The sequence below is a fragment of the Sycon ciliatum genome, chromosome 3 (genome assembly GCF_964019385.1).
Source record: "Sycon ciliatum chromosome 3, ocSycCili1.1, whole genome shotgun sequence".
NCBI lineage: Eukaryota > Metazoa > Porifera > Calcarea > Leucosolenida > Sycettidae > Sycon > Sycon ciliatum.
Genome location: NC_088645.1, coordinates 35,036,831 through 35,062,219, shown reverse-complemented (window position 1 = coordinate 35,062,219; position 25,389 = coordinate 35,036,831). Strand labels below are relative to the sequence as shown.

At 46.2% G+C, this 25,389-nt stretch overlaps 2 protein-coding genes across 2 annotated transcripts in view; both read right to left on the bottom strand.

Moving 5' to 3' along the window:
* Window positions 1–25,389, bottom strand: part of LOC135812051 (uncharacterized) — a 137,030-nt gene that overhangs the window by 68,518 nt on the left and 43,123 nt on the right. The window lies entirely within an intron of this gene.
* On the bottom strand, window positions 14,436–18,535 carry LOC135812718 (uncharacterized). The gene is made up of 3 exons (XM_065325980.1): window positions 18,230–18,535; window positions 17,081–17,206; window positions 14,436–15,844 (listed from the first exon to the last, which is right to left on the bottom strand). The coding sequence occupies exons 1-3, from the start codon at window positions 18,284–18,286 to the stop codon at window positions 14,978–14,980; spliced, it is 1,050 nt and encodes a 349-aa protein (XP_065182052.1). The 5' UTR covers window positions 18,287–18,535; the 3' UTR covers window positions 14,436–14,977.

Here is a 25,389-nt window from a genome sequence, read left to right as displayed (position 1 = left end):
CGTAGCACCATCGATATTGGATGGTTCACCAGTGCTACATGTAGCTACTGTGTTCCACATGATTACGGTCACATTCAAGTAGATCTACGATTGTAAAACTCCATAATACCGATTGATGTGATTCAGACTACATCCAAAGGTACGTCTGCCGGCAGCCCGTCAAAATTCATGATATTGTGCAGTGTCCAGGAGTGTTCCTATTTCAAAATTCGTGCATGGTGGACATTTACGTTTACGGCTACGATCATGTCATGTGAGGCAGGATTGACAGCTACAGAGTCTAGTGCTGCTGAATGAATGAATGAATCCAGTCGCTACACTCAAAATAACAGTTCTCGCTTTGAACCATTTCTCAGCCCAGTGTTCGTAGGTCTAGGGCTGCGCAACGCCCGGCATGTACGTGGGTGACACGAATGGATTTCATTGAGCAGTACTCTAGCTGTACTCGCTTGGTGCACATATGCAGCTTTCCGAGGCTCAAGGCTAGATGCTCTGCTTCGCTTGCTTTGGTTTCTTGGTTTTGTGTTGTTTTCTTCCGGGTATCATGCACATCGTCAACGGAGTGTTCATCCGGCTCGCACTCAGTGTGTTTCAAGCATGGGTTGAACCGGAAAATATTTAGCTGTGGGGAAGCTGCTCTTGACAGTCTTGTCCAGTGAAAATCCGATGCAACTCCGAAGTGGGAAAGTAGCGATTCCGCCACGCTAACTCGTAGAAGACATTATAGCATCCAGGAATAATGTGTATGTAAAAGGAATGCACAGTTTAAACGTTATAACTTGAGACAACCAGTACGCAGTAATCACAGATCACGCAAATATTAAACATTTCACGACCAATAATGTTCCTTTTCCGTCTCTTCCGGTCCACACCCGGGCACGCGCCAAGTCTATTCTTCTGTCAAGCATTTATAGAGTGGGCACAATTAGTTCAACCCTGTAACTTTTCGGTGCAGCCACAGGCTTTCCTCGTTTGTATACTGGCACCAGGAGGCCACATCTAAAGTAAGATGGGAAATAGTGGAGTTTCTTTTATGGTAAGTCTGGGAAGTGAACTGCCTGAAAAAAGGAAACAAATCGCCAGACCCACCAGGACTCGAACTCGGGACCTTGCTTGTCATGAGCAATGCTCTAACCACCGAGCTATGGAACCAAGCTGAACCTAGAAGGCCTAAAACCTAGAGAACCTAGAAAACCTAGAACCTTTAAATTTGAAGTTCTCCCAATCCTTTCAGAAAGTAATCACTTTCTTTCACTTCTTGTAGGGTCCAGAAACTGACCGTGGTTGGTGCCTGGGGGAAGGAAAAACCCCAAGTACCATCAGTATGTGTGGCACGTGTTGTGAGCTGCCTTTGGAGTGAAACACTTGTCAGCGCCTTCTAGGTTCAGCCTGGTCCCATAGTTCCGTGGTTAGAGCATTACACAGGACAAGCAAGGGTCCGGGTTCGAATCCTGATGGTTCTGGGGATTGGTTCTCTTTTCAGGCAGTTCACTTCCCCGACTGATCCACGTTATTTACTAGTTTGTTTTGTTGGTGAGAAGACTAACTCCAGTCCAGCTCTGGACGACGAGCCACCCGAACTATACAGAACAAGTCCGTTGTCGTAGATCTACGTATCAGCGCTGGCTACGTTCATCCTGGGCTCCGTCAGTCCCAGGATGTCAAGCATGTCTTGTTCGAAATCTTTTATTATTGTAATTTTCTGTTGTTGCTTTTCAATGACGTTGAACGTTCCTGCTCTGATGGACGAGTCATTCTTACTGCAATCCATAAAAGATGCCTTTGGCATATTCAAGTAAATCGTCTGTCTGGAAACATTTTGAAGGAAAAAAGTCTCTCGCAAGAGCGAGAGATTGCAAGTGTTCAGCCCAACAAACCACAGAGCGACAGAACACAGCAGTATAATTATAGTGAAGAATTGGTTATGTAAAATCATGAAAGAAGACAAGGAAAACTATTCTTGTTGTATATAAACGATCTGCCTGACTGTATAGATGGTTTGTCACTATTTTGCTGATGACACAGCCCTCTTTCAGTTTGACGCTGACATTGCAAATCTGTGAATGAAGCTTCAGAATGGAATCAATGTTGTTCATAAATGGATGTTGTCATGGCGTCTGAAACCCAATATCTTGAAGAACAAAAATGTCTTTCCGTCTCAACTAGACCACCCTCCCACATTCACCCTTCCCTGACTTGATTCGGCTATTAATATTGTAGATTGTGTGCAACAAAGTTAGCAAATCTGGACGTTGCCTGATGTCTCACTGTTCGCACTTGTCCCCCGAATGTATTAGTCTCTTTTATAAATGCTACCTTCTTCCTATCTTTCTGTACGGCGCCACTGCTTGGCATTACTTGCTTAGTAAATCTGCTGTACAGGCCCTAGAAATACATCATAAACGTGTGTTGAAAATTATTTTCTGTAAACCATCTCTTTTCCCCTCTACTGATCTATATAGCTTGGCCTCCACCAGCCCCATCTCTATCCTGTCGCAGAGACAGTCATGCGTTCTGGTCCATCGTATTTACTGAACATTGTCCCTGAACATCTCAGCAAGTATAGTTGGTTTAATTGCGCACGGGACACTCGCAATGGCATAGTACTTCCCAGAGCTTTGTCAACTATGTTTACCAAATCTCCTATTTTCTCTGCATACTCGTATTGGCCCATGAGAATGAAAGCAATATCCAATATTAGACAGTTCATAGACCATGTTAAATGTCATGCCATGTTGTAGGCCGGCTCGCCTCTTTTGCTAGCTTATCTCGCCGCTCCCCGCCATTGTCAACAGTCACTCAACACAGTGATGAATTTCACCCCGCTGATTCTTTCTTTCTTTTTTTTAATTTGGTGCTAGCAGAGCGCTAACACAGAAACAGCTTGGTGATCGACACATAGCTAGGAATGGACATGCATCAATAGTCACAGGTGACAGTAAACAGACCTGGACAAATAGTCTGGAATTTGATTCCACTTGCACATTCGTAGAAACCAATTATGCCGTTTGGACAAATCTGGAAACTGGCGTGCCCCGGATGGCGTGGTCTGCTGGCTACAGTACAGCAGTATGGTTGCTTGTCTAAATAAATGACATTGCTTCAGGCGTGGAAGACACTTCTATATGCAGTCTGCTTGGTTCTCAGTACCTTCAGTGGCGGTTTTTCTAGTTTTCATCTCTTCTCGCTCCACATACACCGACATAACGACATGGACCCAGACAACAGCGGCAGGAGCACAAAGAGTGATGGTAGTAGGCCGCAGCCAGATGTGAACCGGAATGCAGAAGAAAACTAGGAGCAGCAACAGGGGGACAGACCCCAGGAGGAAAGAATGAGTGCATTCAACTGACATAAAAAAAGCCAGGACACGCACCACTTGGGACCGTCAGATTAATTTCTCTGGACCGAGCCAGCCGGGAAAAAACCCTCGCGCCGACGGACGTACGAATGAGGGAAAAAACCGGGTGTATAATCCCAAGTGGCAACATGGCAGCATGAAAACTGGCACAACATATCTACAGCCAATAAAGAAATGTAAGAAGATGGGCACACATGAAGGGTGGGAGGGTGGAGACACTGGTGAGACACAAAATACTGACTGAAGGAGTCAGGCAAAAAGAACAGCAACAAACAGAGAACACATCAGATTCCACATTCGCGAGAAAAATAATTTTGTTGCGCGAGAAATCATTTCCCGCCTCACTCGCTCCGCTCGGCCGGCGAGAAATTATAACATCACTGCTTAGCGTATGATTCTGATTCAGGCTGGCCGGACTCATCTGTACTTCAGCTTTGATTGTGCCACAGTTGTTCGGTGGGAGTCCTGTTCGGCTGACTCACCACTTGCACATGTCCAGAAAACAGTGTGGACTGATCCTTTTTCAAGGTTTCGTTCTTGGCGTGTACCTCAGTGACAAGGCCGAGTAGCGCACCCTGTAACCCTGCAAAGCGATTGGATTCAGGCTTCTTTCGTGCCTGGAGGGACGACGCAGTCTGCAACGAATCACTATCACTATGCCTCACCATCTGCTTGTATCCAGGTTGTTCCGTGGGAGTCAACGTCATTCGTCCATATGCGGTAGTATGCGGCTCTGTTGATGCTCCAACAGTTCCAGCACCAGCCATGTTTGTATGCTGTGCTCGGACTCTTCCGCGGCCTTTTGGCGGGAGACAACGAGCATTCCCCACAGACTGGAGTCTTCTTGAGGATATGGTAGAAGATTGACTTGATGCCTGTGACCCAGTTGATGCTCCTACATTACCAACGACAGCCATGTGGGAAGACAGTGGCCGAATCCTGGCTCGTCCTTTAGGCGGAAGAGGACCACAAGCGCTCCCGGCAGACTGGATTTGTCCACAGGACATACCAGATGTTTGACTGGATGGCGAGGACATTATTCCGGGCTTGCTATGACTTCGAGCACACCCAGCGCCGCAAGAAACATTGACTCTGGAGGCCTGCGTGCTACGTGAGGAAGAACGGAATGAGGCACCCACGGCAGCAGCTTCTTCACGATCTCGTTGAGCGATATCAAATTTCCGTTGAATCTCTTCGTTCTTCTTTGCCATTTTCTGGAGGATATCCTCTGTTTTATTATCATCTGATGCTTGTTTCTACAAAATTCAAGAGAAAACAAAGGGCAAAGACAGGCAATTTAGTGATCCAGTTCAAAATTCATTGCATCACTTTACTACATTCGTTGCGATGACGTCATCTTGAGAGTGATTCTGTTGCCATCGTATCAAGATATCAGTGAAAACTATGCAGAACTGTGCAGAAGTAATCATGGATCTATTATACAGTCATGCACATGCATTTGCATATAACGCATGTTTGCATGTGTATTGATGCGAAAGTACACTGTACAAGACTTTAGTGTTCTTTGTATTGTTGAGGCAGCGAAATGGAATAATAAAAACCAAAGCAAACAAGAGTGTGTGTGTGTGTGTGTGTGTGTGTGTGTGTGTGTGCTTGTGTGTGTGTGTGTGTGCGTGTCTATGGTCTATACATACCAGTGCTGCATACGCATATTGTACGTAGTGCGTTATTGGTCACATTACAAAACCAAATTTCGGCGTAGAGAGGCAATTACGCTATAGTCATTTCTAGACTTAGACTTCTCTTCAGCAAGGTTATAAAACTCCCCCAGTCATTCTTTGAAAAGGAAATACATAATAATATTTATTGAGGGTTAGATGCTTATTAAGAAGGGGCCGCTTACCTTGGGGCACTTAGCGTTCTTTGACAATAAATTCCTCAGACCTGCAACGCCGCGCTCCTATGATTGAACCATGAAAAGAAACAAAACGCAAAGACATTATCAGAATCAACTACATGCGCTTGTGTATGCTCATTCCGAATGCCGTTATACCAGTTGCTAGCGGCGGATATACGGATCTACAGTTGCAAATCGCCTATGTCGCTGTTCAGTCATCCGGCCAGTTGGTTCTCCAACAGTACACTGATAGTTCATTTGCACTGTAAAATTTGCAGGCCTACTTCCAGTGTTAATGTGGAAAGGGGGCATCGTGAACGTTGCCGTTATAAAGCATTACGACTCGCTCTTATAAGTCAGTCTTTATACAATGTCATGTACATGTAGATGAGCACATTGACTATCTAACTCTAAAACTAGCAAATTAGTAATACTGCAACATATTCAGATACGTATGGTGCACAGCCCTTTTCAACGGTAAGCAAAAGATGCTCACTGGCTACATAGTGTCAGTAACTAAAATTATTCATTTATTCAAAAGCATTCGGTCTCGCGGGCACCTGATAACTGACACGCAACGACAATATATTGGTGACAACATCTTCCAATGAGCCAATTTTGAACATAAAAATACACGGCAGCAGAGTCCACTATTTGAAGAAGAAAAAAAGCAAAGCCTCAAACTCGTGAGAGTCGAATGAAGTTTGAATAAGAAATGAAATTTACTCACCTGAAGGCGGGGACGGTCACTCTCACTTTTGCGTGGTGTTCTCTCCGGTACGTCCATTTCACAATACCTGGTGCTGACAGAGGGTCTGCTAAACAACTTTCTCAAATAGCGAAGTGCACGTAGATCAGCTCTGTACACGCTGTAGATCTACAACAAAACTAGTCTCATGAAACTACAGGTCAGAACTGTAAACAGCTAATATCGAACCGAGACCAAACGGAACCGATTTCTTCTTCACTACTGACTTGTGTAACGTAACTGCGAGAAGGCTAGCTTCCGCGCTCACCTTTATACCAAGTTTTAGGCGTGGGTAAACCACGCGAAAGGGCTTCACGATCGATCCGCGACGCTTAGAATCTGAGCGTACATGTACGTGCAAGCAATAGAAAGGAGCCAGATCACCGTATCCTACTGGGCCTCGCCATTGTTGTTTGTCCATTGTGCTCTGCGTTGCCACACGTATCCTAGGACCCATTGACGTCACACTATAAAATTAAAAGCCCCGTTATTATTATTATTACAATGAAATGTAAGCGTGGACTGTGCTGACTGATGAGCTCCCACGTACGTGCACGGTACGGTCACTCATGTCTAGTGCCAGTAGTGGCTGAGTCACGTAGATCTACGTGAGTTTGAGTGCGTTGCAGTCTATGTCATGACGTCAGCTCGCGCTGCACTTCACCCTCTCAGATAATAGATCCATCATGACTGCATCATGCATGTAATGCGAAGTGTGTTTGGTGATCGGGATCCTAGGTAGGCTTGTTCAAAAAATGTTTTCATTATTTTTGTCACATCAAGAGAGTACATGTGCTGCTCAATAATATTATATTACCAAGTTTGACATGTGAAAACAGTACTTTCAAATACACACACCTTTGACCTTTGATCTTTTGACACCCATCCCCGAATTTGGAAGCAGACAGACACACATGATAAGCAGTTTGTGGATTTTTTTGGAACTATTTGGTACGAGTACATGTGCTGTAAAAACCATGGCAACGGATCGAATTTTTCTGTATTTTGGGAGATTTTTGAATTTTCTTTAAACATTTTGACAGTTTTTTTCGCTTTTTGAATTTCAATTTTGGACAATAATTCGCATGATGTGGCCACCCTCAATCCTAGGGCGTAGGGGGATGTGGTGACGTCACGTATCTTGACGTTCGCTATAATCGCGTCAATGTACATTAACGTGCAGATTCTAAGCGTCACTAGACATTTTATTTTTTATTTTTACAAAGACCACTTAATGCCAAACATGAGATGCAGCTAGGGAAAACACGCACAACCTGAATCGTGGCGTAGTGGTGAGGTTTAGGGAGCTCCGCCGACCTAGGGTCTCGACTTCATAGCCACCTAGACGCACCAAGAGTGGGTGGGGAGGGAGAGCGAGAGAGAGAGAGCGGGAGAGAGCGAGCGAGAGAGCGAGCGAGCGAGCGTAAGAGAGAGAGAGAGAGAAATAGAGAGAGAGAGAGAGAGAGAGAGAGAGAGAGAGAGAGAGAGAGAGAAAGAGAGAGAGAGAGAGAGAGAGAGAGAGAGAGAGAGAGAGAGAGAGAGAGAGATAGAGAGGGAGAGAGAGAGGGATAGGTTGCGAAATTGTTAAAGTAAAATAAAAGGAACATTGAAAATATGAGATGATTGGTGAGGTGACTGCAGCCTCAGCTATTTGGCCGGCAAAGTCATAATAATTATTGTTACTGTAGGCCAGCTATTACATGAACAAGGGAGCTACTGTGCCGCAACATAGAGCGAGGGAGAGTATAATTATAAGCTAGCGAAAAAACTTTAATAAAGACACTGTCTCAGACGCGGTGTGTGCACTACGGCTGAGGTGGGTGTGAGAGGTCTGCTAGAGGCTCTCAGTCGCCTAGCTCCAGTGGTGCAGCTGGAGGTGACGGTGGACACGGCACTTAAAGGCTTGCAGGCCCTCCAGGTGTGGGGGTCTCAACAGTATGCTTTGGGGCAGAGCATTCCATGTCTGCACAGCGCTGGCAGGAAATGCCCGAAGACAGCTTTTTCGGGTGCGTGCTGGCAGGTTAGTCGATAGCTGGTGTGGGTGCGTAGGCTGAGCAGACACGCGGGTGGGCTGTATGTCCTGAGGTCGACGTTGGGCACCAGGGGGGAGGATCTTCTTTAGCGGGCTGTCCGCATCTAGGCAGAATAGCTTGTACAAGTATGCAAGCGAGGCCACTGTCCGCCGCAGAGATCGACTAGGGAGCCAGGAGCCGATGATGTGGATGGCTCGTCACTGGATCTGGTCTAGCTTGGCCAAGTGTGAGGGTGGCGCACCAAGCCAGACCAGGGGACAGTACTCCAGCACAGGTCGATGGATTTCCTTCAGCCTTCTGAAATCCTGTATCATGTGCATTCGCGGTTGTAGGCGTTTAAATTTTGGTTTGAAATTTGCACCCTCCTGCGGAGCCCACGCTGCTTTGGCAGTGGCGGAGGCTCGCTTGCCGACGTAACCGTCGGAGATCATCATGAACAATGGACTGACTAATTATTCACTTGTCCTGTCTTTATAAATAACATGTTATTGCATATGTTCTTGGTTTAGTTTTTAGCCTTTTTCGTGCTTTGGAGTTGATAACATTTTCCTCACTATCGAAAAAAAAAACCACTATGATTATTGAAGAGCACAGGTCGATCAAACCCATTGTAGGCTCGGAGTCGGTCAGGGCGCTCTAGGATAGCAGAGGCCTTCCGCAGGAAGCCTAGGCGTTGCTGTGCTCTGGAGCGGATCGTGCGGATGTGCTGCGCATATGTCAGCTGGGAGACAAAGGTGACGCCCAGGAGCTTCAGGTGGCCTGCCTAGCTGACTGGCGTAGCGTCGAAAGTGGTTCCCGGGAGCTGCCAAGGCTGGCGATGATGTGCGATTGTCATGGCTTGGGTCTTGGACTGGAGGGCTCAAATTTGATCTTCCACTCCACGCCCCAGCGAGACAGTGCATCCACACCCTGTTGCATGATAGCAGAGCTGCCAGGTATGGACACTTTTGAGGTGATGAAGATGAAGAGCGTAGTGGCATCGGCATATGCTGCGAGGTCCATTCCAGGAGGGAGATGGTCCTCGGCGTCATTTGTGTACAGGATGAACAGTGTCGGTCCCAGGATGCTGCCCTGGTGGACGCCAGCTCTCACCGGGTAGGCCTGACATGGTTAGCAGTTTACCGTTCACGCTATTTCCGACGGTCGGCCTGCACCTTTTTTTGTGTGTGTAGACATTGCATTTTACAGTTCACGTGCTAGATCCAACGGCACTCGTACCCCAAACCCAAAATACCATCGGTTTGGTATCGTTTCGGCGATAGAAAGCTCTTTTTAGCGGGAGAACGAAACGGTAAGATTCCAACTAGGGTTACCTCACACGTCTATCTTTGCGTCAGGAGTTAGGACTCAGAAGCCGAACTGTGTCTCGAAAACACGTCAAAAACAGTAGACTCGCCCTCTATACGCCGACCGTTAGGCCTTGACGGATTATGTCAATATTTTCGTGAATATATGCTTTTCGCATTGCTGAAAACATTGCGGAATTATGCAGTTAGACAGTTCATAGACAATGTTAAAATGTCATGCCACGTTGTAGGCTCGTTCGTCTCTTTTACTAGCTTATCTCGCCGCTCACCACAATGGTCAACACAGTGAAATATTTCACCCCGCTGATGCATTCTTTCCCTCCTTTCTTTTTTCTTCTCTTGCCTCGGCTGGCTAACGCCCCCTCCTTTGCATTGGCCTCTGCCATTGGACGGTAAAAAATAAAATAAAAATAAAATGAACATAATGATACCCTGATGAGTGTATCTCCAGCAGAAAATGCATAAAATGTACTATGGGTGTGTGTGAACAGGAATAAGGGAAAAACTAGTAGAAGAATGTGAAGAGAAAAGAGAAAAGAAACCTAATTTGGTGGTAGCAGAGCGCTAACACAGAAACAGCTTGGTAATGAACACATAGCTAGGAATGTACATACATCACTAGTCAAAGATGACAGATCAGGGTCGCTCAATCCCTAGAACAGTACAACAAACAAGAGTGCTTCCTCAGCAGACCTGGACAAATAGTCTGGAATTTGATTCCACTTGCACATTTGTAGAAACCAGTGATGCCGTAGGACTATACATACATCACTAAAGAAGCCGAACTGCTGACCGTCTCTCGAAAACACATCAAAAACAGTAGAGGGAGAGACCAACGCGCAGAATCGATAATAGCCATCCTGGGCGTCTTGTAAGTAAAGTTCATTTCACTATAGAGGTTGCGCACAACGAAGAGTCGCAAACTGTCAACCGTCCGGGTTCGAGAAACGAAAGTTGCTACAAAGATCTGCCCAAAACGCGACAGAAACAGAGCAGATCTACGAAAATATGTTTGTCCCCTGGATTACTGAAATACTGATATTTTACAACTCCTTTTCTTGGCTCCGCCCCGTCAACACACTACGAAAGGTTCACGCGTTGTGCGTGACATCTTGGATGCGACCTCCAAAACTCCTTATGTTATTTCCATAACTTAAAACCTACCAAGTAACAGTTAGTTGGAAGGCTGTTGGAGTGCGCATCCAATATGTGCTAGAGCGCTGTTAGCCAGTTAGTTGTAGAATGTAGTGGCGAGTACCGTCGGTCAGTGTCGTGCAATGTTATCGCATGAGCTGATTGTTTAGTAACTGGTCGTGTAGGTGGACAGTATAGCGTAACTTGTAGTGCCTTCGTCTTTCTCTTTTGTATAAATTAAACCTTGGCTTTCCATCTGAATCCATTCCTGCACACCTGATGCGCCATCTTTATCTATCCGGCGAAATGATCGTCGTGTGAAACTGCTGCTTGTTACCGCTGCTTATTGTCCATCTAAATTGTCATAGTCGAAGTACAGTGCTGTATGACCGAGGCGGTTGGTTTTTCATGATTCTCGTTCGCATAGCTTCCCCTTTTATTGATCTTTGCATCTTTTGAGCCACACAAGTTCTGTGGAATGTTGCTTTGCGTTCTTGAATCGTGGTTTGACCGTATTGTCCAATGATCTTGCCAGTATCGTCATCGACATGCATGAACATCCGCCACCGTCGTTCACAGCTGAGACGTTCAGCTCGTGCTTATCTTGGTTGCGCTCACCTTCTCCTCCTTTTGTTATTTCTATAACTTAGAACCTTCCACGTTGGAAGGCTGTAGGAGTGCGCATCCAAGATGTGCAAGAGCGCTGTTAGCCAGTTAGTTGTAGAACGTCAGTACCGTCGGTCAGTGTCGTGCAATGTTAGCGCATGAGCTAATTGTTTAGTAACTGGTCGTGTACGTGGACAGTACAGCGTAACTTGTAGTTCCTTGGTCTTTCTCTTTTGTATAAAATAGTACTAATAATAGCACACTTCGCCTAAGCAATCATGGAGGGAACTCTCAGCTTGAGCTGGTTTTGCTCGCGGCTGCAACGCACGGGGTAGTGAACCCAGGACAGAAGCGGACCAGGCATCATGACTTTGCACATCTAACGTTATGCTGCTTCATAGTAGAGCACTAAATTAAGAAATTCAGTGTTTTTCCGCCTTCTGAGCATCATCAGCAAGGTGTAGTAGCTGCTGATACTGATTCCTACTCGGGTGTCGAGTTGCACCGTTTCTTCCAGTCTGTCTTGTCCGCTGCTTGTTGTCAGCACCTGGAAAGGTCTTCCATGGTCTTCATTGGCACATCCAGCGTATTCAGCTGCGCGTAATGATAAGATGCACAGAAATGAAAGTCGGGAGGGCAGGGACACTGTTGAGATTCATAACTGACTGAAGATGTCAAGAAAACAAACGACCATATAGAACACACCAGATGCCATATTTGCAGCTGACAATGAATCATTTTAGAATTACGAGCCTCTTTGGCTTCTTATCTGGCCTCTGATCACCAAGTTTATCAGGGTGAGTGGACTGTCTGGCTTAGCTAGGCTACACACTTAGGCACCACGTCACCTTACCTGACAAGAGTTTTGGCTCACCTCGTTGCAAGGTATGGTTCTTGGCGTGTAGGTTCTTCAGAAGACCGACTGGTGCACTCTGAAACCTTGCAAAGCAAATCGATTTAATCAATAGGACTTCTTTCTCGTCTGGGAGGCAGGTGAACCACTGGCTTGAAACGATGGTCTCTGCAACGCACTTCTATGGTTCACCTTGTCTAGCTTACTACGGTACAATGATGAACAGTTCTCATCTCTACCTACTACAATCACTGGTTCAGGCTTGTGAGATATAAAAGTTTCAGGCTTGGCAGCCATCTCAACTTCAGGCCCTACATATTCCAAGGGATCCCTGGTCAATCCTCCATACACACTGTTTTTTCCCAGTTGATGCTCCATTAGTACCAACAACAGCCTTACTGGACAGCTGAACTCGGGCCCTTCCGCGTCCTTTTGGCGGAAGATGACGACGAGCGTTCCCCACAGACTGGATTTGTCTCGAAGAGGTATTACATATTACACTGTACAGGATTTATGTCGACGACGTTTCACTGGGTGGCTGCGACATACACCCGGCGTTCACGTCCACACTGGCAATAGCGTGTACAGATGAGTGTGTGTCACGCTGGCTCTCCGCACACACAGAGATTTCGGAAAACTTGGGTCTGGAGACTGGGGTGCTACCTGTGGATGATCTGAATGAAGCATCCAGGGCAGCAGCTTCTTCACGATCACGCTCTCTTTTATAAATGCTCCTTTCTTCCTATCTTTCTGTACGGGGCCACTGCTTTGCATTTCTTGCTTAGTAAATCTGCTGTACATGCACTAGAAATACATCATGAACGTGTGTTGAAAATTATTTTTTGTAAACCCTCTCTTTTCCCCTCTACTGATCTATAGCTTGGCATCCACCAGCCCCATCCCTATCCTGTCGCCAAGACAGTCATGCGTTCTGATCCATCGTATTTTAAGGGGGCAGCCTACCCATAAATTTCATATGGCATTCAATTGACCGTAACTTTGGTTTTTCTCAATGGATTTGAGTGAAATTTTGACCACACACTCCTGCCACTATGCTGGCCCTCAGGATATGATTTACAAGTTCTTGCGCCTCACTGACAGGCTTTCCAGGCCGGAAAAACTCAAATTTCCTGCATAGTGCCACGGTGTGCGAGCCACCCAGGAGCCAAACAAATGCATTTACAATTTTTTCACATTTTCGTGCTCATTCTGTTCGTGCGCGGGACTCAAACCTAGAACAAGTCCAGAAACAGCCATGGGTGATGGGGTAGGGCCCCTCAACGAGGCCCTGGAATCTGTCACAACGGAACGAGTGGGCGTTCTCTTACACACTCCCACAGACCCAAGTCAATTTTTGATTTTTTTAGGTTTAGCACGTGCTACGAGGTCGTACCTTTGATACAACATCCAGTGCTGGGACCTCCACAGCAAGCTATTTCCACAGCGCTGCACACCAAATCCAGGATACCCTCAGAAGCCGGCAAAGACTACCACTCACGTTTCACTACTGCCTAGTACTGAATCCTACCTGACTTCTTGACACGACTCAAACTTGCCAAAGTCACTTAATCAAACTTCAACTACAATAATCAAGCCACATATCTGCAACGTCACGAGGGTGCTGGCAAAAGTCCTGCTGCACGGCGGCGGGCTTCGCCCGCCGCCGTGCAGCCCAATACGTGGCTCAAATACCTGATTTTTTGGACAATTTTCAGAGTATTTGCAGCTATTCATGCTCTTTCAACTGACGTAGCACTCAATATTAATTTACAAATTCGATCTTTCAGCGAATTTTTGGGTAGTCTGCCACCTTAACTGAACAGTGTCCTTGAACATCTCAGCAAGTTATTGGTTTACTTTCGCACGGGACACTCGCAATGGCATAGTACTTCCCAGAGCTTTGTCAACTATGCTTACCAAATCTCCTATTTTCTCTGCATACTCGTATTGGCCCCAGCTGCCCATGAAAATGAAAGCAATATCCAATATTAGACAGTTCATAGACCATGTTAAATGTCATGCCACCTTGTAGGCAGGCTCGCCTCTTTTGCTAGCTTATCTCGCCGCTCCCAACCACGGTCAACACAGTGATAAAATTTCACCCCGCTGCTGCATTCTTTTCTTTCTTTCTTTTTCATTCGCTGGTAGCAGAGCGCTAACCCAGAAACAGCTTGGTAATCAACACATAGCTAGGAATAGACATGCATCAATAGTCACAGGTGACAGTAAACAGACCTCGAAAAATAGTCTTGAATTTGATTCCATTTGCACATTAGTGGTAACCAATTTTGCCGTTTAGACAAATCTGGAAACTGGCATGCCCCTGATGGCGTGGTCTGCTGGCTAAAGTGCACCAGTATGGTTGCTTGTAAAATTTTAATGACATTGCTTCAGGCGTGGAAGACACTTCCTATATGCAGTCTGCTTGGTCCTCAGTACCTTCAGTGCCAGTTTTTCTAGTTTTCATCTCTTCTCGCTCCACATACACCGACATAACGACATGGACCCAGACAACATGGACAGGAGCACACAGAGTGATGGTAGTAGGCCGCAGCCAGACGTGAACCGTGATGCAGAAGAAAACTAGGAGCAGCAACAGGGGGACAGACCCCAGGAGGAAAGAATGAGTACATTCAGCTTACATAAAAGAGCCAGGACAAGCACCACTTGGGACCGTCAGATTAATTTCTCTGGACCGAGCCAGCCGGGAAAAAAACCTCGCGCCGACAGACGCACGAATGAGGGAAAAAACCGGGTGTATAACCCCAAGTGGCAACATGGCAGCGTGAAAACAGGCACAACATATCTACAGCCAATAAAGAAATGGAAGAAGATGGGCAGACATGAAGGGTGGGAGGGTGTAGACACTGGTGAGGCACAAAACACTGACTGAAGGAGTCAGACAAAAAGAACAGCAACAAAAAGAGAACACATTAGATTCCATATTCGCAAGAAAAACAATTTTGGTGCGCGAGAAATCATTTCTCGCCTCACTCGCTCCGCTCGGCCGGCGAGAGATTATAACATCACTGCTTTGCGTATTATACTGATTCAGGCTGGCCGGACACATCTGTACTTCAGCTTTGGTTGTGCCCTGGTTGTTCGGTGGGAGTCCTGTTCGGCTTACTCATCACTTGCACATGTCCAGAAAACAGTGCGGACTGGCCCTTTTTCAGGGTTTCGTTCTTCGCGTGTACCTCATTGACAATGCCGAGTAACGCACCTTGAAGCCCTGCAAAGCGATTGGATTCAGGCTTCTTTCTGGCCTGAAGGGACGGCGACTCACTCGATGGGAACAACGCACTCTGCAACGAATCACTATCACTATCCCTCATCTTCTGCTTAGATCCAGGTTGGTCGGTGGGAGTCAACGTCATTCGTACATATGCGGTAGTAGGCGGCCCTGTTGATGCTCCACCATTTCCAGCACCAGCCATGTTTGGAGGCTGTGCTCGGCCTCTTCCGTGTCCTTTTGGCGGGAGACGACAACGAGCATTCCCCGCAGACTGGAGTTGCCTCTCTTTCAAGGTTTCGTTCTTGGCGTGTATTTCAGTTACAAGGCCGAGTAGCGCACTCCGAAGCCCTGCAAACCGATTGGATTCAGGCTTCTTTCTGGCCTGAAGGGACGGCGACTCACTCGATGGAAATGAGGCACTCTGCAACGAATCACTATCACTATCCCTCATCTTCTGCTTAGATCCAGGTTGGTCGGTGGGAGTCAACGTCATTCGTCCATATGCGGTAGTAGGCGGCCCTGTTGATGCTCCACCATTCCCAGCACCAGCCATGTTTGGAGGCTGTGCTCGGCCTCTTCCGGGTCCTTTTGGCGGGAGACGACAACGAGCATTCCCCGCAGACTGGAGTTGTCTCAAGGATATGGTAGAAGTTAGACTTGATGGCTGTGACCCAGTTGATGCTCCAACATCACCATCTGACGCTTGTTTCTACGACATTCAAGAGAAAACAAAGGGCAAAGACAGGCAATTCAGTGACCCAGTCGAAATTCAGTGCATCACTTTACCACATTGGTTGCGATGACGTCATATTGACAGTGATTCTCTTACCCTCATGACATCAATCAAAACTGTGCAGAACTATGCAGAAGTACTTATAGATTATAATTTATACAGTCATGTACATATCCTGCATTTGCATATAACGCCATTTTGCATGTGTATTGTTGCGAAAGTACACTGAACAAGACTTTAGTGTACTTTGTATTGTTGAGGCAGCGAAATGGAATAATAAAAACCAAAGCAAACAGGAGTGTGTGTCTGTGTGTGTTTGTGGGTTTGAGTGTGTATGCGCGTGCGTGTATGTGTGTGAGTGTGTGTGTGCGTGTGAGTGTATGGTTGTGTGTGTGTGTGTGTGTGTGTGTGTGTGTGTGTGTGTGTGTGTGTGTGTGTGTGTGTGTGTGTGTGTGACTGTGTGTGTATGTGTGAGTGTGTCAGTGTGTGTATCTGTTTTGTGTTTTTGTGTGTGGATGTGTGTTACTCTGTGTGTGTGTGTGTATGTGTGTGTGTATTGTGTGTGTGTGTCTTTGGTCTGCTATACATACTACTACTGCATACGCATATTGTAGACAGGGCATCATTGGTCACATAACCAAACCAAATTTCGACGTAGAGAGTGGAATACGTGCTGGCATCTACGCTATAGTCATTTCTAGACTTGGACGTGCACACAAGTTGAGCAGGTGCTTACAATGATGGTTACTAGTGGGTGTAGGGTGTGGCACATCAGTGTTGAAATCTCCAAGCACAATAAGTCTACAGTCGCTGCTTGTTACGACCTCAAGATGCTGGCTGTACAGGTCCCAAAAATGAACAGCAGTACTGGGTGAACGGTACACACTGCACACAACAAATTCCGTGGCCTTTGGCGCTAATACGTACACGGACAAACAAGCACTCCACTCCTGCGTCAGCAACTGATACTGACACTGAGTGAATGTCAGAATGGACGTAAAGGTAAACTCCACCAACCTGTAAATCTAGGTCTCTGCGGTACAGATTATAGCCTGGAATATGCACGCTGGAGTTAGGTATGCTGCTAGCAATATGAGTTTCGTTTTAAATAGATAAGATGTGAATTTTATGAGCATACAAGAGGCGATGGATGTGGTGTATTTTATGGCTAAGACTACATGGGTTGATATGATCAATGGTGTGGTAGCTTACCGTAGGTAGGTCCGGTGCTCTCAGTACGCGAGGAACAAATGACGCTGCATTTGGATTCAGCGGTACGTGTGACTGGGCTAACGCGTTCTTCGACAATAAATTTCTTAGACCTTCAACGCCACGCTCCTATGATTGAACCATGAAAAACAAACAAACGCAAGGAGATCATCAGAATCAACTACATCCGCCTGTGTTTACTCACCCTCAGTGCAGTTATACCAGTTGCTAGCGTCGGAGATACGGATCTACAGTTGCAAGTCGCCTGTGTCGCTGTTCAGTCATCCGGCCAGTTGGTTCTCCAACAGTACACTGATAGTTCATTTGCACTGTAAAATTTGCAGGCCTACTTCCAGTGTAAATGTGAAAAGGGGGCATCGTGAACGTTGCCGTTAGACGACTCGCTCTTACAAGTCAGTCTTTATACAATGTCTGGCCTTGGACAATTTATAATTTCATTGCTATCACGTTCGGTCTCATTTTCTCTGTGCTGCGCTGATTAGCCCACAAATTACGCAACAGTTCTGTTCGCAGATTCAGTACAATGTCATGTACATGGAGATGAGCACATTGACCATCTAACTCTAAAACTAGCAAAGGAGTAATACTGCACCAAACTACGTATGGTGCACATTCCCTTTCAAGTGTAAGCACAAGATGGTCATTATCTACATAGTGTCAGTAACCAAGATTATTCATTTACTCATTTTACGCACAAATTACGCAACAGTTTTGTCTGCACATTCAGTACAATGACATGTACATGTAGATGAGCACATTGACTATCTAACTCTAAAACTAGCAAATTAGTAATACTGCACCAAACTCAGATACGTATGGTGCACATTCCTTTTCAACCGTAAGCACAAGATGGTCATTATCTACATAGTGTCAGTAACCAAGATTATTCATTTATTCAAAAGCATTCGATCTCGAGGGCACCAGATAACTGACACGCAACTGCTAAATATCTTATTGGTGACAACATCTTCCCACGAGCCATTTTGGAACATAAAAATACACGGCAGCAGAGTGCAAGATATGAAGAAGAAAAAAAGCCGAGCCTCAAACTCATGAGAGTCAGATGACGTTTGAATACTCAATAAAAGCAGTCGCTGAGAACCTTGTTTGAAGGAATGAAAATGTACTCACCTGAAGGCGGGGAGGGTCACTGTCACTATTCCGCGGTGTTCTCTTGGATACGTTCATTTCGAAATACCAGGTGCTGACAGAGGGTCTGCTAAAACACTTCTTCGAGGTTGTCACACACGGAGTAAGTTGTAGCTTAGAAAACCGTGATTTCGAGGAATACAACAGCAGTGAAGAAGGAGTCTTTCAAATTGCAAAGTGCACGTAGATCAGCTCTATATACGCTGTAGATCTACAACAAAACTAGTCTCATGAAACTACAGGTCAGAACTGTAAACAGCTAGTATTGAATCAACACCAAACGTAACCGATTTCTTCTTCACTACTGACTTGTGTAACGTAACTGCGAGAATGCTAGTTCCCGCGCTCACCTTTATACCAGGTTTTAGGCGTGGGTAAAGCACGCCCGCACGACCTGCGACGACTAGAATCTGAGCGTACATGTACGTGCAAGCCATAGAAAGGAGCAAGATCAAAGTATCCCACTGGGCCTCGCCATTATTGTTTGTCCATTGTGCTCTACGTTGCCAAGGGCCCATTGACGTCACACCATTAAAATAGTTAACAGCTTGATGAGTCACGTACATCTATTGAGTATTGTAGATCTAGGTGAGCTTGAGTGCTTTATCATAGTTATGCAGTCTATGTCAGCTCGCGCTGCACTTCACCCTCTCAGAAAACAGATCCATCATGACTGCATCCTGCATGTCATGCGAAGTGTGTGTGGTGATGGGGATCCTAGGGCGACCTGCCGATGTGGTGATCTTGACTTTTGCCATAATCGCTTCAAAGTCCGTGAAGATTCTAAGCATCGCCGAATCGTGCGTGGATTGCACGAACTCAGGGTCCAGAAGTCAAACGTGTCAGAAAAAGTCGAGATTGGAAACTAGGCTTCTGCCGTTCGGCAGATCATTTTCACAAACGTAGCAGTCAAGAAGAAGACAGTCTTGTTTCGTGTTGAGTTATTCCAGTATTACTTCTGTACTATCCGTGCGTGTACTCGTGTACGAGACTAGTTTTCCTTTACATCTACAGCGTGTGTAGAGTAGATCTACAGCCCGTGCATACAGTGACAGTACAGACACTCTTCACCAGCCACGCTACGAATGCGAACCATTTAGCTTTCGAAGTCTCCGTAGTTCCGCTGTTTCTTCTCCCAGTGATCACTGTAGTTTATGCTACAACTAACTCAGTCTTAGTGACACCTTGCAACAAGAGCTTCCGCAGTCGATTTGTTATCAACACGTATTTCGAAATGAAAGTATTGGAGAGACCAACGCGCAGAAGCGACAATGACCAACCTGGGCATCACGTAAGTAAAGTTCATTTCATTAGAGAGGTTGCTCACAACTAAGATTCATAAGATTTCAATCGTCCGGGTTCGAGTAACGAAAGTTGCTTCAAAGATCTGTCCAAATGCGACCGAAACAGACCAGATTTATGAAAATGTTTTTCATCCCCAAGAGTACTAAAATTCTAATATTTTGCAACTCCTTTTCTTGGCTCCGCTGCGTCAACCCATTACGAAAAGTAACAGTTCATGAGCTGTGCGTGACATTTAATCTTGGATGCCCACTCCAACACTCCTTATGTTATTTCCATGACTTAGAATCTTGCAAGTATCAGTTAGTTGAAAGGCTGTTGGAGTGCGCATCCAAGATATGCTAGCGCTGTTAGCCATTTAGTTGTAGAACAACGTGGTAGTCAGAGGCCAGATAAGAAGCCAAAGAGACTCGTAATTCTCGATTATTCATTATCGGCTGCAAATATGGCATGTGGTGTGTTCTTTATCGTCGTTTCTTTTCCTGACTTCTTCAGTCAGTTATGAATCTCAACAGTGTCCCTGGCTTCTTATCTGGCCTCTGATTACCACGTTGATCATGGTGAGTGGACTGTCTGGCTTAGCTAGGCTACACACTTAGGCACCACGGTCGCCTTACCTGACAAGAGTTTTGACTCATCTCGTTGCAAAGTCTTGTTCTTAGCGAGTACCTCCTTCAGAAGACCGACTAGTGCACTCTGAAAGCCTGCAAAGCAAATGGATTAGGACCTCTTTCTCGTCTGGGAGGCAGATGACCCACTGGCTGGAAACGACGCTCTATGCAACAAGCTTCTACGGTTCAATTTGTCTAGCCTACTAGGGAAAAATGATGGCGAACAGTTCACATCTCTACCTGCTACAATCACTGGTTCAGGCTTGGGAAATATAAAAGTTTCAGGCTTGGCAGCCATCTCAACTTCAGATTTTGCGGAGGTCATTGTTATAGACCCTATTTGTTCCGGGCTATCCCTGGCCAGTCCTCCACACACACTGGATTTCTTCCCAGTTGATGCTCAAACATTATCAACAACAGCCTTGCTGGACGACTGTTCTGGGACCCTCCGCGTCCTTTTGACGGAAGATGGCAACGAGCGTTCCCCTGAGACTGGATTTGTCTCGAGGAGGTAATAGATGTTTCACTGGACTGGATTTGTGTCGAGGATGTTTCACTAGATGGCTGCGACATTAACCATCTCGTTGCTCCACATTGGCATTACTTTCTGCAGATGAGCGTGTGTCAGGCTTGTTCTGCGCACACACAGCGCTGTCGGGAACGTTGGGTCTGGTGACTGGCGTGCTACCTGAGCATGATGTGAGTGAGGCATCCAGGGCAGCAGCGGCTTTACGATCACGCCGAGCAATCTTGTACTCCCGCCAAACATCTTCCCTCTTTTGGCCATTTTCTTGAGGAGATCTTCATTATCTACCCGTTGTGTGATAATAGATCCTCCAACACTAGCAACAACAGCCTTTCCGGAAGACTGTACTCGGACCCTTCCGTGTCCTTTTCACGGAAGATGACAACGAGCGTTCCCCTCAGACTGGATGTGTCTCGAGGAGGTTATCGATGTTTCAATGGATGGTTGCGACATTGTCCTGGCCTGCTGCTTCACAGTGGCATTACATTGTTCAGGTGAGTGTGTTTCAGGCTTGCTCTGACAAGGTGCACACACAGCACTATCGGAAACGTTGGTTTTGGAGACTGGCGTGTTACCTGCAGATTATCTGAATGAGGCACCCATCAAAGAACCGTCCTCACACTCCCGTTGAGCCTACTCTTATTTTCGCCGCCTCTCTTCGAATATCTTCGTTGATTTTATAAGATTATAGAGAAAACAATGGAAAAGATAGGGAAAACATTGTCCGAGGTAGAAGTATAATTTCATTACTTCACTACAGTGGGTGGGGTGACGTCAAATTGACAGTGATTCTGTCTCCTTCATTATGTGAATCCCAGCCGTGTAGAAATGGGTATAACTGATCACAGGGCATTGCATAAGTACACAGGACCGCGGAGAGACTACCAGTGTAGCCTTTGTCGACCTCAGCAAGGCGTTTGATCGCGTCCAGCATCAACAGTTACTCATTGCGCTCCATGGCATGGGTGTTCATGCAAGCGCCCTGCGTTGGTTTGCGTCGTACCTCGCCGGGAGATCTCAGCGTGGCGTCACGCAAGTCAGCCAGTCTTCAAGTCTTGCAGTGTTTCGAGGAGTTCCTCAGGGAAGTATTTTAGGCCCTACCCTCTTTAATGTCTACCTGAGGGACCTTCCCCGGCTTGCGGAGACAGCGGGTTCAAAATTACTGATGTTCGCAGATGACAAGACAGTCTACTCTAGTGATCCGTCGAAGGCGCGTTCCGAAGCCAAGTTGTCATCGGCACTGGAGATACTAAACAACCACCTTGACTCCATTGGTATGCAGATAAAATTAATACCGACAAAACCGTTGTCATGCAAATCCATCCCAAACGTGCCACAGGGAGTCAGCAACAACAACAAAGGCAACAACTGCAAATCACCTTGTCAAATGTTACGCTAGGGGAAGTGGAAAGCACCAGATGCTTAGGAGTCGTTGTTGACAATAAGCTGTCCTTTGACCAACACATTAACAAAGTCGTCCGGAAAGCCTCACGGAAGATCGGTGTACTGCGTCGATCTTTCCGCCAGATGAACCTGTTTGCCCGCCGTACTTTCGTTGTCGGTGTTATTCAGCCTGATCTAGAATATGCTCTCCCTGTATACCTTTCGTTTATATCCGCTAAAAATAGAAACAAGCTAGCCTCACTCCACCGGCGCGCTGTACGAGATGCTTGTGGCGCATCACCCCAAGCTAATATCACGCCACTTCTTGACCACCTCAATGTTTCCTCTTTCCAATATCGATCAGTATTTTTGTTCCTTGTATTCATTTTCCACTGTTACTGTATTAAGCCGGCTGTTTGCTTGCAGTCCCTCTTTCCCATCTGTACGTCTACCCGAACTACTCGCGGCTCTACAACTCATAACATGAGTATCAATCGCTATAGATCTATGTCTGGCTTTCTGTCCTTTTCAAGTAAATCGGCTCTTGTTTGGAATTATTTACCAGACGACCTGAAGTCCTGCACTACTATCGCAGATTTCCGCGTCAAATTGGCTATTTGGCTAAAAGACAGCTTAACTCTTAATCATTGTTGTGATTTGCTTTCAAGCAATGTGCATAATCAGTAACTTGATGTTGCTGTTTTTGTTTTTTTGGTTTCCCGTTCTCGGGGCCTTCTATTCGGTACTCTTTGTAGTTGTACTTCTGTACTGTTGAGCTATCCGAATTCAAAGAAACATTAAAAAAAAAAAAAAAAAGTACACCCATCAATGCAGGTGTGTATGTATATGGATGTGCATGCAAATTGTACCATTTCGATTTCAAATTTGACAGTGGAAAGGGGGATGCGTGTTGGCTATTTGGTCCACAATAATACAGTGAAACCTGGTTAAGCGACCACCCCAAGGTGCGAGCAAAAGGAGTCGTTAAAGCCAGGTGGTGTTTAGAACCAAATCCCACAGTATATGTGTAGAACTGTGGGTGCATGGAGAAACGGTCGTCAACAGCAGGTGGTCGCTAAAACCAGAGGTCGCTTACACCACGTTTTACTGTAGTTCGTTTACAAAAATTGGACTTTCGCTTCGCCACTTTTTTGAACACTCACCAGTACTTCTTCGAAAAACTAAAAAATATTCAGGCAATTTCGGTTAATGGTGGCAGCCTGGTCGTAAAATCCCTGAAAAATCGAATTTGTAAATTCATATCGAGTGCTACATCAGTTGAAAGAGCATGAACAGCCGCAAAATCAAAATTTGGCTTGATCTCACCAGCCGTTCAAGAGTTATGGCCGAAAATGTGCCCGTGCTCGGAAAGATTTTTTTGTTGCACGCTGTCATTTGTTGGCAGCACTGTATTTGAATGTGAGCAGACCGTGCGCAACTTGTATCATGGAAAGACGCGAAAGTGTGCAGAATTTTGCTCCAAGTCCAAAAATCACGTTTTTTAGCCACGTATTGGGCTGCACGGTGGCGGGCTTCGCCGGCCACCCTGCAGCAGGACTTTTGCCAGCACCCTCGTGACGTTGCAGATATGTGGCTTGATTATTGTAGTTCACGTTGATTTAGTGACTTTTGCAAGTTTGAGTCGCGTCAATAAGTCAGGTAGGATTCAGTACTAGGCAGTAGTGGAACGTGAGTGGTAGTTTTTGCCGATTTTTGAGGGTATCCTGGATTCGGCTTGCAGCGCTGTGGAAACGGCTTGCTGTGGACGTCCCAGCACTGGATGTTGTATCAAAGGTACGACCTCGTAGCACGTGCTAAACCTAAAAAAAATTCAAAAATTGACTTGGGTCTGTGGGAGTGTGTGAGAGAACGCCCACTCTTGCCGTTGTGACAGATTCCAGGGCCACGTTGAAGGGCCCTATCCCGTCATCCATGGGTGCTTGTGGACATTCTTTAGGTTTGGATCGCGCGCATGGACAGAATGGGCAAGAAAATGTGAACAAATTGTACAATGCATTTGTTCGGCTCCTGGGTGGCTCGCACACCGTGGCACTATGCCGGAATTTCAGAATTTTTACGGCCTGGAAAGCCTGTCAGCTAGGCGCAAGAACTTGTAAATCATGTTTTTTCTCGGAGACCCCCTTGATTTAGGCTTCGGCCTTTGGGGAATCCCTCAAATAATAATAATATTGTCCAGAGGGCCAGCATAGTGGCAGGACTGTGGGGTCAAAATTTCACTCAAATCCATTGAGAAACACCAAAGTTACGGTCAATTGAATGCCATATGAAGTTTATGGGTAGGCTGCCCCTTTAAGTGACTGCTTCCTTCTAGCATCCGAGAAATGCACTGGTCTGGTCTAGAAACTAGTTGTGAAATCTATGTGGTTTCGGCTATCAGAAAGTGCAATGCCAATAAACTTCGAGTTGTCTTTCTGAACGCTCGAACTAAATCCAACTCTGTCATGATTATGTTGTTTGTGTGTAGACCCGAACCTGCAGTGACGGCTGAATCCGGCGCAGTTGCAGCTTCGCCTCACCAAGCTACGAGCAGTGTCGTGCATGTGTCATCTGGTGGAGTGGACGACCAGCAAGCCCCAACTCTGGTATGGAAAACCACTTGTAGCGGGTCGCCTCCTGTGCTCAGAGGTCACTGTGCAAACTATGCTGCGGTACTACCTGGATACTGTTGCTGAAGATGGCAAGTCAGCCAGCAATTTCAAAGCCATTTCTGCCTCGGACAAAAAGTCATCAAGACTTGATGAGAGAGGGTACGTACAGAAAATAGAGGTTGCGTGATCCAGCAATAGTGTGCACTACAAGGCTCGCTGTCAGCCCGAAAAACGCACGTTGAAGGGGCGTATCAGCTCTGTCTGTCTGTGCAGACCAAGGGCGGCAGTGGCACTGACTGCCATACCGTGGAGCGTGTCACCCATGCCGAGTGTTCGTGTCCCGCTGGCAAAGGTCCCCACGGGTCTTGCAAGCACCTTGCTGCCCTATTTTACGCCTTTATCGACTCTACTCGATTTGGCTACACTAGTCACTTGGTGACTTGCACTGATAGACTGCAAGCCTGGAATCAGCCGCATGGGAAAAGGTCGGAGCCGCTGTCGGAAATAACTCCGAGACCTCCGGTCGGATGAGCCTCACCAACCACATCGGCATATCGCCCCTACTTCCCTTTGTCTTGTTGTCCGGTGTCATGTATGTTGTCCTCCTTCCCTGATTATTCGTAGGGCTGTACTTGCTAATAAAAAAGAAATACTGATCACTGTCATGACTCTACTAAAAACTCACATTGCAACCTCGCCACTGGAGCCCGG